At 43.5% G+C, this 14,805-nt stretch overlaps 1 protein-coding gene across 3 annotated transcripts in view; it reads right to left on the bottom strand.

The window, feature by feature from the left end:
* The window catches only part of NTRK3 (neurotrophic receptor tyrosine kinase 3), a 409,192-nt gene that overhangs the window by 210,056 nt on the left and 184,331 nt on the right, over positions 1-14,805 (bottom strand). For all 3 annotated transcript variants that reach the window (XM_083411960.1, XM_083411958.1, XM_083411959.1), the window contains exons 9-11: positions 14,201-14,224; positions 13,213-13,280; positions 9,014-9,116 (exon numbers count right to left, since the gene is read on the bottom strand). In XM_083411960.1, the coding sequence (XP_083268086.1) occupies positions 9,014-9,116; positions 13,213-13,280; positions 14,201-14,224 (195 nt within the window). The remainder of the gene's footprint in view (positions 1-9,013; positions 9,117-13,212; positions 13,281-14,200; positions 14,225-14,805) is intronic.

Genomic DNA, 14,805 nt, shown 5'->3' with positions numbered 1-14,805 from the left:
TTTTTTAACCAGGCCTTTGGATAATCTGATTGACATCCTATTCCCTTTTAAAATCACACTATTTCCACTTAGCACTGACAATACTGGGCAAGATGGGCCAGTGGTCTGGCTCAGTAAATTCCGCTGCTGCCTAAGTTCACCATGAAATAAGGGGATCAGGTAGGAATCGCAATGCTAAAGCTGAAGTGACTGTGTTAGTGGTTCTTACAGAACAAAGGCAGCCAACATGGTGTCCTCCTGAAGTTTTGGACTAGAGTTCCCATCATCCCTGGCTATTAGCCAAGCTTGCAGAGGCTGATGGAAGTTGTAGTTCATAACATCCACTCCATTGGCTACCCCTGCTAAATGTTTGCTGTAAAGAAATGGGAGAGACATAGCAGGGGGAGAGAGAGAATAAAAAAGCATTCATGAAAACTAGTGGCACTCCTAAGATGAAACTGAAAAGGGCAGAAGAATAGGGGAGAAAATGTCAGAGAGAGGGCACTTTTTTCTTTTTTTACCAAGGGAATATCAAGGCTTTGATGAGTGAAAAGTGCAGCAGTGTTGGGTTTTGAGAGGGCTAAAGCTGAAATGCTGGCACAAAGAGAAAAGCAGGACACCAAATACCCATGTGACTTCGAGGCTTCCAAATTTGCCGCGAGCAACGCAGGCCTTCTCAGCTCCTTCACCCTGACTCAGCCTTACCCTCCCCTTCCTGCAGGCTCCAACAACAGCTGCAAAAGTTTGAAGCTTTGCATGACTCTAGAAACATTTTGCCAGGTCACCAGCCTCCTGCTGCTCCTCATTAACCCAATGGCACCACAGCCTTGCCGCTTCCTGTGAATGTCATACCAGGCAAAGAGGGGGGAATCTGCAATGGGCAGAGATTGGACTCTCAGGATGGAGATTCAGCTGGGCCTTTGTAAACCAGCAAGTTTATTTCCACTCATTTCCTATGTTAGTGCATTGCATCCCAGGATGGCTACAAACAACTTTTAGGAGTCACTGGTGTGTACTTAGAGCGCTCGCTGGGGGAAGGAGGGGAATAAGCCAGACATGGACACTAAAACATTTTGGCTGGAAAGAAGGAGAAACACCAGGATACATTTCTGCTGGGGGAAAGGACAGTGGTGTCACTTTTATAGATCTTTCCAACACTAATTAGGCAATCAAGGTCAAGCCGTTGCCTGATGCACGTTAACAATGGAGTTCCCAGATCACTTGTGAACCTCGATCATGGGGGTTCCTGTGAGAGTCTGACCACAGAAGTGCTCTCCAAGACAAACTTCCTGGAAGATATGCAGCTAAACTCATTTGATGAGAAAACTACAGGCATTTTTCAAGTTGGATCCAATCGCATGTGTCTGGGCCAGCCTCTGCCTAAAATCAGAATTGGCTGTGGCCTGGTCCTCAGAAGAGACAGAAGACAGGGGTCAAGAAGAGTTTGGGTGTTCATTAGTGTGCTCAGAGTTTTTGCCACCCAAGAAGACACCCCAACTTTTAGGAGTTAGGGAACGTGATGTCCACCTTCTGTTCACCATTTCCTCCAAGTCCCCAAGAGCAAAGACGGTGAAAAGTCTGAGCTGATGCCCAGTCCAGAGGTCACTGTAAATATCTGGAGGTATGAAGCCTTGGGGGAAGGAAGCAAGAATTTGTGCATGCTGCAGATCAGGGGTCTCAGAGAACAGGTGGACAGCATGAAACTCCCGAGTTGTTGCATGGCTGTTGCTAGTCCACAATTTCTTTTCTCCAATTCCTTGCACTCTAGCAAGCCTTGCCACTTGCCATTCTAGTTAAGCCTTCCTTAACCTGTTGGACAGCTCCTGCAACTCACCAGGATGATACAGCATTGGCCAGGTAAGGTAGGAACAGGACACACAGCCACCAGCAAGTCCCAGTTGCAGTGTGAGAGAGTGCCTGCAGTTCACAAATTGTTATCACATCCATCCTAAAGCCTGTAGCTCATATGACACGAGGGTTGGAGTATTATGAGGAAAGGTTACAAAATTTGGGGAGGGGTTAGTTTAGAGCACTGTTTCCCAAACTTGGGTCGCCAGCTGTTTTTGGACTACAGTTCCCATCATCCCTGACCACTGGTCTTGCTAGCTAGGGATGATGGGAGTTGTAGTCCAAAAACAGCTGGAGACCCAAGTTTGGGAAACACTGGTTTAGGGAAAAGGTGAGTAAGGGAAACATGTCTCAGTTGTATAAAATTATGCACAGGGTTGAGATAGGAAGAATTTCTACCCTACTGTAACTCAGAGCCATCCAATTAAGCTGAACACTGGGAAATTCCGGACAAAAGAAAGTTTTTCTTAACACAGTGCACAGTTAAAACTGCAAAACTGTTAAATTCATTCCCATGAGATCCGGTGATGGCTACCTACTTGGATGGCTCTGAAAGCGGATTAGACAAATTCATGGAGGATAAAGCTATCAGTTGCTGCTAACCACAATGGCTATGTTCTGCCTTCCCTGTCTTGAGGCAGCATGACTCTGTATACTAGCTGCTAGGAATCACAGGTGGGAAGAGTGCTGTTAAGCTCAGGTCCTGCTTGCGATCTTTCAATAGACATTGTAAGTACAGGGTCAGGACTCAGTGTGCTTTCAGACATGAGGAAGATTGTGTTAGCTTTCCTGATCATAATGCTAGCACCTCTATGGCATTTTCTAATGTTCTTTTCACACTGCAGCACTTGTTGTGTTACGTAAATCTTGACCAATGTACTGGCACATAATGCTAAATTTTGTTCACACCAGTTTGCAACAACCAATGTCATTGGACAACATCACTATTCCCTCACCCTTTACCGCCACATATGTGCTTATGTTCCCCCAGGATTCCCCCATGAAAGCAACAGGAAGGAACAATATGTCATATACCACCCTTTAAGTCCACAATTTTCTAGGTCAAGGGGGCTGTAAACTGATTTTTTTTTCTTTTCTGGAATCAACTGACACAAAAACGAGCGCTTAACTTGTGGAATATTCCATTAGTTTTCTCAAATATAATGTGGAAATTAACAGGGGACCGTTGGGCCTTTAGTCTGGCTGGATCTAGCAGTGAAACTATGCCCATGTTTTATGAAAAGACTAGGGGGTGACCTGCTGGGAAAGCCTTTGGGTCTTGCTATGCAATTTTTTTGCTATAGGGGTGCAATTATGAGAGGTTGCACGGACATTCTGCTTGGTTATTGCTTTTTATGACCCAAGATTCGGTTTTCTTTAATGGATGGCCGGCTATCTGCAGAAAAGGAACCAGGCAGCTTTTACGATGCTGAAATCAAAATAGATATCTCTTCAATTTGGCAAGAGATAAAGCACTTATGGCTGTGAGTCCCTCTGAAACCACTTCTCAGGTTCAAAGGCAGGTGGAAATAAGGAATGTTGAGCAAAGAGAATGGATCTAGAGGCTTTTAAAACCCAATAAAACAACGGCAATACAAACACAGAAAGGTCAAAACCCTGACAAGTTCAGAATGCCCTGAAGCTCAGATGACTTTAGGGAAGAAGAAAAAAACTTTCGCACTCGACACAGCACAAAAGCAAATCCAGGTAAGAGCCAGCAACAGCGATGCAAGCGAGAACTCACATTTTGAATTGAGGATCAGGGATGGAACTATGTATATTGAATGCAATTCAGATATCAAGTTTGGAGAGCTGTCACTGTCTCTCTCAAGCCCTCTCCTCTCTCACACACATTCACATGCACTCTGGAGGAATATTAATCAGGAATCAGTTCTCTGACCAGCCTATCTGCTTTGAATTTTGTGATGCCATTCTCCAACCAAATGTTTTGAATAAAAGATGCATATGTTGGGGAAATGTGTGCATTGGGACACACATTTTAATGACGGCAACATGCAGAAATGCATCCTGTTAAGAAAAATCACTTTGCGAAAAACATGTAGGTTAGAGAACACCGCACACAAAAATGTTATACGGTATTAGATGAAATTTGCACAAAGTCGCTGATGAATTTTCACACTGATGCTTTCTGAAAATTTTTGGAAACTGGTTTAAAATTGTGGAGATCTTAACTGAAGTTCGGAGGAATTGACAAATTTGTCCATCCCTGTTCATCGGACACTCTATATGTGAGAACCCCCCCCAACCCCAGTCTAGTGAGCTATCTGGGATTTGGCATACCTCAGAGAACAGGAAGAAATAGGTGTGTCTGCAGCATGGCCTCCTGTGATTAGTCAATGAGCTGATGTCTCTGGAATGGCTGGACCTAGTACAGTGGTACCTCGGGTTAAGTACTTAATTTGTTCTGGAGGTCCGTTCTTAACCTGAAACTGTTCTTAACCTGAAGCACCACTTTAGCTAATGGGGCCTCCTGCTGTCGCAGCGCTGCCGGAGCACAATTTCTGTTCTCATCCTGAAGCAAAGTTCCTAACCCGAGGTACTATTTCTGGGTTAGCGGAGTCTGTAACCTGAAGCGTACGTAACCTGAAGCATCTGTAACCTGAGGTACCACTGTATAGGTCTTCTATCGTTGCCTGGTTAACAGTGACAGACTTTTTGCTCATTCTGAATCAGGATCTTGCAATTCTAGAGTCCAACACAAGCCACTTAGGGGTGGCAAATACTCACTGCAAACCCAGATATATCCACAGCTCCAGCTTGGCTCTGCCAGACCTCTTCTGCATGTCTCCAAGATGACATTGCAAGAGTTGGTCCGCTTTTTTTCTTTTTTTAAGAATGCTGGCATTGTTGGACTATCTGCTCAGAGGACAGTTACCATATGTTTATGGGGGAAAGCATTAAGGACCCCTAGTCATAATCAGATAGGCAGCCACTTTGCTTTAAGTGCCTATTAACTGATTCTAAATTACACCAGAACGGCTCTGCAAGTACTTTTGACATCCACATTCATATAGCTGCTCTGATCGGCGCTATTAGAAACGAATACCAAATGAGCCAATGATAATGTAATTCCTAAAACATCACAGAATGTGTTGCAAGCAATCATTGATTAGTCTTCCTCTTTTTCCATGGTTTCCCCCTCCCCACATCTCCTTGCATCTCATGAGCTTAAGGTTTCTAAGGCCTCGGAATGAGAGGGTTTTCGTTCAGATCAAACTGATTGACGACCTTTAAAAATGAATTAAAAAGTCATTATTTAAAGATGTATCAATGTCCATTTATACTCAAGTAGACCTGCTGAAATTAATTGTTGCAAGTACTATCCATTGTTTTGAATGGGTCTTATCTGAGTAGAATTAGCATTAGTCGCAGGCCTAACCTATTCATGAACTTCCAGATATATCTGAACCCTTTATGTCCTACTTTTCCAGTACGTTGGGCAGCTACGTTGCTAACAACTAAATTTCAAAATATTGCAAAAAGACTTTAACTAACTGCCATAAAACCATACAACCTAAAACCTAAGCACATGGATCACAAGAGTTAAGCAGAAGATTAATGTCCTTTATTATCAGTCCCAGGAGAACAGGTGAGTTTTAATGGACAGACCGGTCACAGCAGCAGGAGAACACATTTGGGGAATGATTTCACAAACCAGGGGCCAATACAGAGAAGGCTTTGTCTCTGCTAACTTCCAACCAAATGTCTGAAGGGCCTCAGACAAAGGGCTGGGACATATAGGGGAAGCCTGCTCCATAGAAACCTCAATCCAAGAATTAGGCTTTGTAGGTTAAAGCTAAAGATGAGTTGAAATCTCACACTGCCCCACAAATAGCCACTCAGTTCAGAGGTGGTGTATTTGAGCAGACGTTCCATTCATTCTTCAGGTGGCAGGAATAAATTATTGTAATATCCAGGGATTACTGAGATAAGCAACAGGAGTAGTAACTGCTTTTTTTCTTTTTTTAAAGGGAAAGACAATAGTAGAGCATAGGTTTTGCAAACGGAACATCACAGTTTCTTAGATTTCCAAATGTGGCCCCGGCCCCGAAAGATTGGAGACCCCCCAATTTAAATATTAGGAATATGTGTTCACTATGGCCTACTAGTCCAGTGCAGGAATCACAGCTAAAGAATCCCTGACATGTGGCCACCTGATCGCTGTTTAAAAACCTCAAATGAAGGAGAGTCTACCACCTTCTGAGGGAGTCCGTTCTACTGTCGAACAGCTCTTACTGTCAGAAAGGACTAGTCGGAATCTCCCTTGTAATTTGAATCCACTGGTTTGGGTCCTACTCTCTGAAGTAGCAGAAAACAAGGTGGCTCCATCTTAGCTCAGCTGGTAGAGCAAGAGACTCTTAATATCGGGGTCATGGATTCAAGCTGGGCAAAAAAAATAAAATCCTGCATTGCAAGGGGTTGAACTAGAGCAGGCATGGCCAAACTTGGCCCTCTAGCTGTTTTGGGACTACAACTCCCATCATCCCTAGCTAACAGGACCAATGGTCAGGGATGATGGGAATTGTAGTCCCAAAACAGCTAGAGGGCCAAGTTTGGCCATTCCTGGACTAGAGGAACCTCGTGGTCCCTTCCAACTCTACAGTTCTAAGATTCCAAGATATTCAATGTGTCAGTCATTCAGATATTTGAATATGGCTATCATGTCATCTCTAAGTCAGTCTTTTCTTCTCTAGTTGAGTGTGGGATACTGGACCAGCTGAAGTTTTCAAACATTTTCAAACCCTGCCCCAAGTATAATGCTCCACAGTGGCCATCACTTGGCCTGCTGAGGAAGGAAGCCTTTTTATTTGCCTGACCCAGCTTGGCAAATTGAAATGTGCGCTGTTAAGCCAACAAATGATTCAGATGGGCATTAACTCAGTACTAATGAACAGGGAATGGTGCGCAATTAAACCAACTGTGCATGCAACAACAATTTGGGAATTTGTGGGCTCTGTATCCAATTTAAATGCCTCCCAATTACTTTCCATGGCTAAGTGTCCCAAAGATGCTGTGGCATGGATAAATGCCCCCACAAAATAAATAGGAAACTTTCAGTCATTCCTTGTGCTTACGCAGAGCTCCCGACTAGATAAATCAGGGAAGGGGGAAAGGAGCTCTCCAAGGGTTGAGGCACATTCATGTACTGCGGATTCTGCTTAACAACCTGACCGATAAAAAGGCTCTAAAAAAGAAAAAAGAATTAACTCTGCAGAGGGACATTTATGGCTATGATTTACGAGAGAAGTAATGGAAAGTACAACTTGGTACAAGAGCTTATCAAAGAAAGAACGGTTATTCCTTGTTAAAAGACCCAACACCAGCTGAATACTGCACACACATTCAATGAGGATCGTGCAAGACACTGGTCAGTCTCACAACTTGTGGACAGCTTCAGTTGTCATTCACATTTTAGGTTTAATAAGTGAGTGGTGTGTGTGTGTGTGTGTGTGTGTGTGTGTGTGTGTGTGTAAGAGAGAGAAAGAAGAAAAGAGAGGGGAGAGAGAGAGAGAGAGACAGAGAATTTTATTCAGCCTCCATATTTATCACACCATGGTATTAAGACAAACTTTTTAATGCTTCATTTTGCTGCTCATTTTAAACTGTCTGTTCAAAATTTGCTCTTGTTAGCCAGTTGAAATTAATGCACGCATGTGGTGGCTTTTCAAACATCTCAGCTGATGCTTTAAATTATGATTGTATTTTACTGCCATTAATGTTTCCTGTAAGCCGCCTTGAGGGAGCTTTGTTGTACAAGGCAGCTTAGGAATCTTCCATCACAGAATCAAAGCACGGTGGAGTTGGATGTGAGCTCAATGATCATCTACTGCAACCCCCTACAATGCACAGGAATCACAGCTAAACTTTGAAAGGAAAAAAGTAAAATATCCATTACCCTGGTCCTTGATAGATACATGTGGTGATAGCTACAGAGTGTGGAGTGGTCGATACAGAGCTCCAACTGGGTGAATTTGGAATATAAATGTGTTTTTCCCTGTCCTGCACCTCCTATTCAAAAACTCTCAACCCAGTGGGTGCTAGTCCATTTGGGTTACGACCCCATCAACCTCAGTCTGCTCTCAGCCATCACCCACCCACCCATCCGCCTGCCTGCCTTCTTGCTTACAAGCAGTTCAGGGGGTGGCACTGGCTTTCAACCCTCTCTCCCTCCATATCCTTCCTCCTCCTTAGTGGCAGGTTTAGTTCCAGGCAAGAGGACTAACCTGTCAAGACTCTTCACTCTTCCAGGAAGAAGGCAGAGCCTAGAAAGGGCCGCCTGGTCTAAGTAGGATAAAAAGCATCAGTTGCGCTCCAGACCTCATGACAGCAAATGGGGAAGGGCTGTAGTCCAGTGGTAGAGCATCTGCTCTGCGTGCAGAAGGTCCCAGGTTCAATCCCCAACATCTCCAGGTAGGGCTGGGAAATGTTCCCTGCCTGAAACCCTAGAGAGCTGCTGATAGTCATTGTAGAATGATAGCACTGAGCAAGATGGACCAGTGGTCTAACATGGGATAAGACAGGTTTCCTATGTTCCTACGTCTACTTAGGATTATCCATGGTCCAGCAAGTTCACCCAACTCTGCCTGCAGCCTCAATAAGCATCAGAAGATCCAGTGGAAAAGAAATCAGCTTTGTGTAAATTAGGTACAGGCCCTAATCGTAGAGAAGGGACAGAGAGCCTGGGAGACCAGTCCATGATTCAACCTTGAACCCGTGACATTCTTCATCATATTTACGATCAGTCCCTCTTTCCTGCTCTATAGTTTTAGGCTTCAAGAAGAGAATCGCTCAATGTTTCACTTTGTCAGTGGAACAAACACTGTTTGCTACCAAGCAATCTTAAAAGCTGAAGCCCACCAAAGCCCACATTACAAACCAATTAATTAATAGCAGTGACCACCGCTGCACAAAAGCCATTCATCTTTTTCTGGGGGCTCTGCTAGGGATCACAACACCATGAAATGAGAGATCCCCGATTTCGCGCTACTTAGCGTTACAAATGCCTGTTTCCAACACGCAATCACATTTCCAGCATGAACATACTTATAAACCAAGAACCAGTGTCAGAAAGTTGGCATGAATATAATTCTCCCCACCTTGTCCCATCCAACACCCTTCCCAGGAAATAATTCATTGGTGGATAGAGGAAGAGATTAATCTGTACCTTTCATTCCGAACTTTGATCGCCGACCATACTTGTTGATCATAATAAAGAGGACCACCAGGAGGACACAGGCAAAGGCTGCAAGCCCAACAGCTATGGACACCTGTAAAGGACACCCTAGGCATTAGAGGCCATGTTGAATATTATTATTGAAAGACTTAAAGCAATTTGCACTCAAATTTACAATCTAACATTGTGCCCATATGTGCACATTATTTAAAGCAATGAATGAATTTAGAGAAAACAAAGAAGAGAACAAAGAGGGAAAAGAGAAAGGAGATAAATAGTGTCATATCTCAGGGGCAGAACATCTGCTTTGCAAGCAGGAAGTCCTAAGTTCAACTCCCAGCATCTCTAGGAAAAGATGGGAGACACCCCTGTCTGAAATCTTGGACAGCCACTACCTGTCAGTACAGACAGTACTGCTATAGATGTACCAACAGCCTGACTCCCATGGAGATGGCAGGTTTAGGACATCAGAAAATGTTTTATGTGGAGTTAAATCATATACCCATCTGGAGTGATGGGAACGTACAGTCATATGTGGTGGGATTGTCTGTTAGTTAATGAATTTTGGAAACAGCTTGGTATAGAAATATCGGAAATTGTGGGTAGGAAGGTGGAAATATCTAAATTAATGGTTCTTATAAGCCTGAGTAGCACCGAGTTAAAAACAAAAGAGGAATGTAAATGGGTAAAATTGATGGTAACTGCAGCCAGACAGGTTATAGCGAGTAATTGGAAAAATGCAGAAGAGCTAGGGGTGAACCAATGGAGGAAAAAATTGAATAATATTATAATTTCTGTGAAGATACAAAGAATGAAAGAGTTTAAGGTCAGTGAGAAAGAGGATTGGTTTGAGAAGATATTGAATTATTTGGCTAGATTTGAACAATTAGCGGCAATTAAAATGTTAAAAATTAAATAAACCTTGTGGAGAGAGGAGTGTTAATGTATATAGAATTGTACATGTGGTCGATTTGAATATGTTATTATTGATTATGTATACTCAGTGTATCATCTGCCTGGGGGGTTTCACTGTTGGATTTTGGTTGTTGGTAAAAAATAAAGATAAATAAATAAATAAAAACATTTGTTGTTGTTTAGTCGTTTAGTCGTGTCCGACTCTTTGTGACCCCATGGACCAGAGCACGCCAGGCACTCCTGTCTTCCACTGCCTCCCACAGTTTGGTCAGACTCATGTCCAACCATCTCGTCCTCTGTCGTCGCCTTCTCCTTGTGCCCTCCATCTTTCCCAACATCAGGGTCTTTTCCAGGGAGTCTTCTCTTCTCATGAGGTGGCCAAAGTATTGGAGCCTCAGCTTCACAATCTGTCCTTCCAGTGAGCACTCAGGGCTAATTTCCTTCATAATGGATGTGTTTGATCTTCTTGCAGTCCATGGGACTCTCAAGAGTCTCCTCCAGCACCATAATTCAAAAGCATCAATTCTTCGGCGATCAGCCTTCTTTATGGTCCAGCTCTCACTTCCATACATCACTACTGGGAATACCATGGCTTTAACTATACAGACCTTTGTTGGCAAGGTGATGTCTCTGCTTTTTAAGATGCTGTCTAGGTTTGCCATCACCTTTCTCCCAAGGATCAGGCGTCTTTTAATTTCGTGACTGCTGTCACCATCTGCAGTGATCATGGAGCCCAAGAAAGTAAAATCTCTCACTGCCTCCATTTCTTCCCCTTCTATTTGCCAGGAGGTGATGGGACCAGCATAAATAAAAACATACTACCAAAAAAATACTAATCATATACCCATCTATCTCAGCATTGCCTCTGAACACCATTTGCTTGGGATCACAAGTGGAGAGGAAGATCACAGTTGCACTCTGGTCCTGTTTGCAGGTTTCCCATAGGGGTCTGGTTAGCCACTATGAGAGCTGGAACCTGCACTAAGGTGAGCCTTATGTTCTTATGACAAGGAGCAAGGATTTGGATGCAAGTTCCGGTCAAACATCCACTTGGAGGGAGACCCAGTTTTCTGCCACATAGTATGGGGAACGGACCAGAAACAATATTCAAAGACAGCAACATGAAACATTATCAAGGGCAGAAACAGCAACCACATCTCCATGAAAACACTGGAGGAGGGATCCTCAGATGAAGGCAGAGAAAAGGAGAGGGGGGAGGGAGATGAAGAGAGCAGCAGGATTGGCTCAAAACAGAACGCTTTGTTGGAGGCAAGAGGAGGCAGCCGCTCCCTTCTGCACATATTGACAGAATATTTATTCCTGGCTTTTCAGTACACAGACAGCATTCTCTCTGGGGTTCTTCCTTCGGCATTAGGGAAAATATTCATTCTGCTTTGTGAAACTTGCTTTGCTTGTTTATATATAAAAACCGGCAACCGGCAACCATTTCCTTTAAAAAATGAATTACATATCACATAAAATAAAGAGAGGTTTTGTTCCTTGCAGACTAGCGCCTTACCCAGTCTTGGATTACCGTCATGCTTTTATTTATACATGTGGTGGTTGCTGTTGTGTGTGTATGTTTCCTTGTGTTTGCTTTATCATATCTGCCTAGTGGTTTTCTGCATTTCTTTCTAACTGCAGTCAGAAGAAGAAGAAGAGTTTGGATTTGATATCCCGCCTTTCACTCCCTTTAAGGAGTCTCAAAGCGGCTAACATTCTCCTTTCCCTTCCTCCCCCACAACAAACACTCTGTGAGGTGAGTGGGGCTGACAGACTTCAAGGAAGTGTGACTGGCCCAAGGTCACCCAGCAGCTGCATGTGGAGGAGCGGAGACGTGAACCCGGTTCCCCAGATTACTAGACTACCGCTCTCAACCACTACACCACACTGGCTCTCAGCCGTCAGCAAGATGGGAAGTCGTGTTCATGTGTAAGGGCAGAAGAAGAGCCTACTGAATCAGGGCAACTTGCCCAGCATCTTGTTCTCAAAGTGCCCATCCAGAGTCCTGTGGGAAATCCACAAGCAGGACCTGAGCACAAGAGCACTTGACTCTCCTGCAGTTTCCAGCAACTTTCCAATGTGTGTTGAGGTGTGTGTTAGGAAGCTCTGCTGTAGAAATGGACCCTGCGCACACACAAGCACACCCCCCCCTTTAGGATGACAGAAATAAAGGGTCAGCTTTAGCTTTCTACATGACACACACAATGGCAACTAATTTTTACTCAGAGTAGACTACATACCCTCCAACATTTCTCCAATGAAAATGTTGTTGTTGTTTAGTCATTTAGTCATGTCCGACTCTTCGTGACCCCATGGACCAGAGCACGCCAGGCACTTCTGTCTTCCACTGCCTCCCACAGTTTAGTCAAACTCATGCTGGTAGCTTCGAGAACACTGTCCAACCACCTCATCCTTTGTCGTCCCCTTCTCCTTGTGCCCTCCATCTTTCCCAACATCAGGGTCTTTTCCAGGGAGTCTTCTCTTCTCATGAGGTGGCCAAAGTATTGGAGTCTCAGCTTCAGGATCTGTCCTTCCAGTGAGCACTCAGGGCTGATTTCCTTAAGAATGGATAGGTTTGTTCTTCTTGCAGTCCATGGGACTCTCAAGAGTCTCCTCCAGCACCATAATTCAAAAGCATCAATTCTTCTGCGATCAGCCTTCTTTATAGTCCAGCTCTCACTTCCATACATCACTACTGGGAAAACCATAGCTTTAACTATACCGATGAAAATAGGGACAGCCTATTCTGTAACAACAACAACAACAAAAATTTCTTCTTCTTCTTCTTCTTCTTCTTCTTCTTCTTCTTCTTCTTCTTCTTCTTCTTCTTCCCTAAAACAGCTCCTTCCTCAGTGCCAACCATTTCACACCTTATGAGTAGCCAGCTTTGATGCTGGTGCGGCCACCAGGAATTGCCCAGTTGGCACTGACCTGTGACAGGGCCTCTTCAGTGGTGGTTCCCCAGGTAATTTTAAAGTCTTCCTGTCTACCCAGGCATTTAGTGACTGAAGAGTACCTTTCGTTGGATAGGTAGATATATTTTTTAAAAAAACAACAACAAGCTGAAACTGTTTTTAGGATGTTTAAACTGTAGCTGTTTTTTATTTTTTAATTGCAATTGTTATTAGAATATTTTGATTGCCTTTGCTTTGAAATTGTGTAATTGTTTTACTATCCTGGGCTCCTTGGGGAGGAAGGGTGGGCTATAAAATTGATGAATAAACAATCAAACACAAATCCACTTTCCCTACTGTCTATTCCACACAACTTACCCCAAACGTGTCTTCCTCTGGCTTATGTGTCACAGTGATAAGAGGAGTAGGACTGGGACTGTACTCAACTGAAGCGAAAAGAGAAAAGAATAAATGTTTGTTTATTTAGTTAGTTTTGCATTTCACGAAATACTGCAAGCACAACAAACAAGGCTATATATATTTCCCATTAAAAAAACAACAACAGAAAACCATAAGTTGTTATTTCAAAAGCTGTTATTTCAAAACACTTAAAACCATTTTAAAGCAAAAAGCAAAAATACAACCCCCCCCCACAAAAATCAACCCAAAACAGCTACCCTCAGAAGACTCTACCATAACAGCCTAAGACCTACAGTATGGGGGGAGGGATGCAGTCACCTTCCAGTGAAAGGAAAGTGGAGAGCAGGGGGCAGCCTAGTCTCCCACAATCTGGGAGCAGCCACCGAGAAGACCCTGTTTCAAGTCCTCACCAAATGTGCCTGTGGTGGTGGTGGGACCGAGAAAAAAGCCGCCCCAGAAGATCAGAAAAGATCATATTGGGAGAGATGATCCTTCAGATACCCTGGACATATGAGGATGGGTCACAACCAGTACTCTGAATTGTGTCCACCAGCACAACGTATGTGAGGGAAAGCATTCAGTTTGCACTCCCCAGGTTAACACACCTGATGCCATCATTGCTGGTTTTTAGGAGCCGAGCTAAGACATCCTTAAGGCTTTTGGTTGTTAGTTTGGTATAGTGTCTGGCCTTTTTGCATGTTGCTTTTGTGTTACTGTGGCTATGTAGGATTAATCCTTTCTATGTTAATGGTGGGATGAACACTTCTAGGAATTCTGATAGTATTACACTTTTTCTATGCACTTGGTTTTTAACTGACTGCCAAGTTGTTCGGTCTTTTATAGAAGTCATTTTGAGACATCTTTGTGGAAAGTGATGAAAAATGGAATAAACTGTAGCAGCAGTAACAATAATAATTGTTAGTTCAATCAATGAGAAGAGACTTACATGTGACAATGCCATCTGAAATGCCTGCAGAATGAAAAGAGACAGAAGAAGGAAGTGGCACAGTTAATGGCACTATCAAAGGACAATACCATTCATATTACTATTCATTTTTTAAAATCATTTTAATTTTCCGAACAACACACGCAACATGTAAAACATCAGAGAAAGGGAAGCGGTGAGAATACAGATCATGTATTCAGATATCTAAAGATGGCTATCGTATCACCTTTCAGTCTACTCTTCTCAAGGCTAAACACCCAGTTTCCTCAACCATTCCTCATAAGGCTTAGTTTCTAAACCCTTTATCATCTTGGTCACCCTCCTCTGCACGCATTCCAGCTTGTCAATATCCTTCTGAAAATGTGGTGCCCCAAACTGGACACAATAGTCCAGGTGGGGTCTGACCAAGGCAGAATGGAGCAGTACTGTTACTTCCCTTAATCTGCACACTATATTTCTGTTGACGCAGATCTACATTCATATCCCACCTTTCATCTGAGGAGCTCAAAGCAGCAGGAACTGAGCCTAAGACCTTTTGTGCTCCACTGAGCTATGGCACTTCCCCATCTTCCAGGTGAGCTGGACAACTCTGTCCCAACCCTTCT

This window comes from Podarcis tiliguerta, assembly GCF_965153285.1.
Source record: "Podarcis tiliguerta genome assembly, chromosome: 14".
Taxonomy (NCBI): domain Eukaryota; kingdom Metazoa; phylum Chordata; class Lepidosauria; order Squamata; family Lacertidae; genus Podarcis; species Podarcis tiliguerta.
The sequence above is the reverse complement of the archived record's forward strand: the minus strand, read 5'-3'. Positions and strand labels throughout refer to the sequence as shown.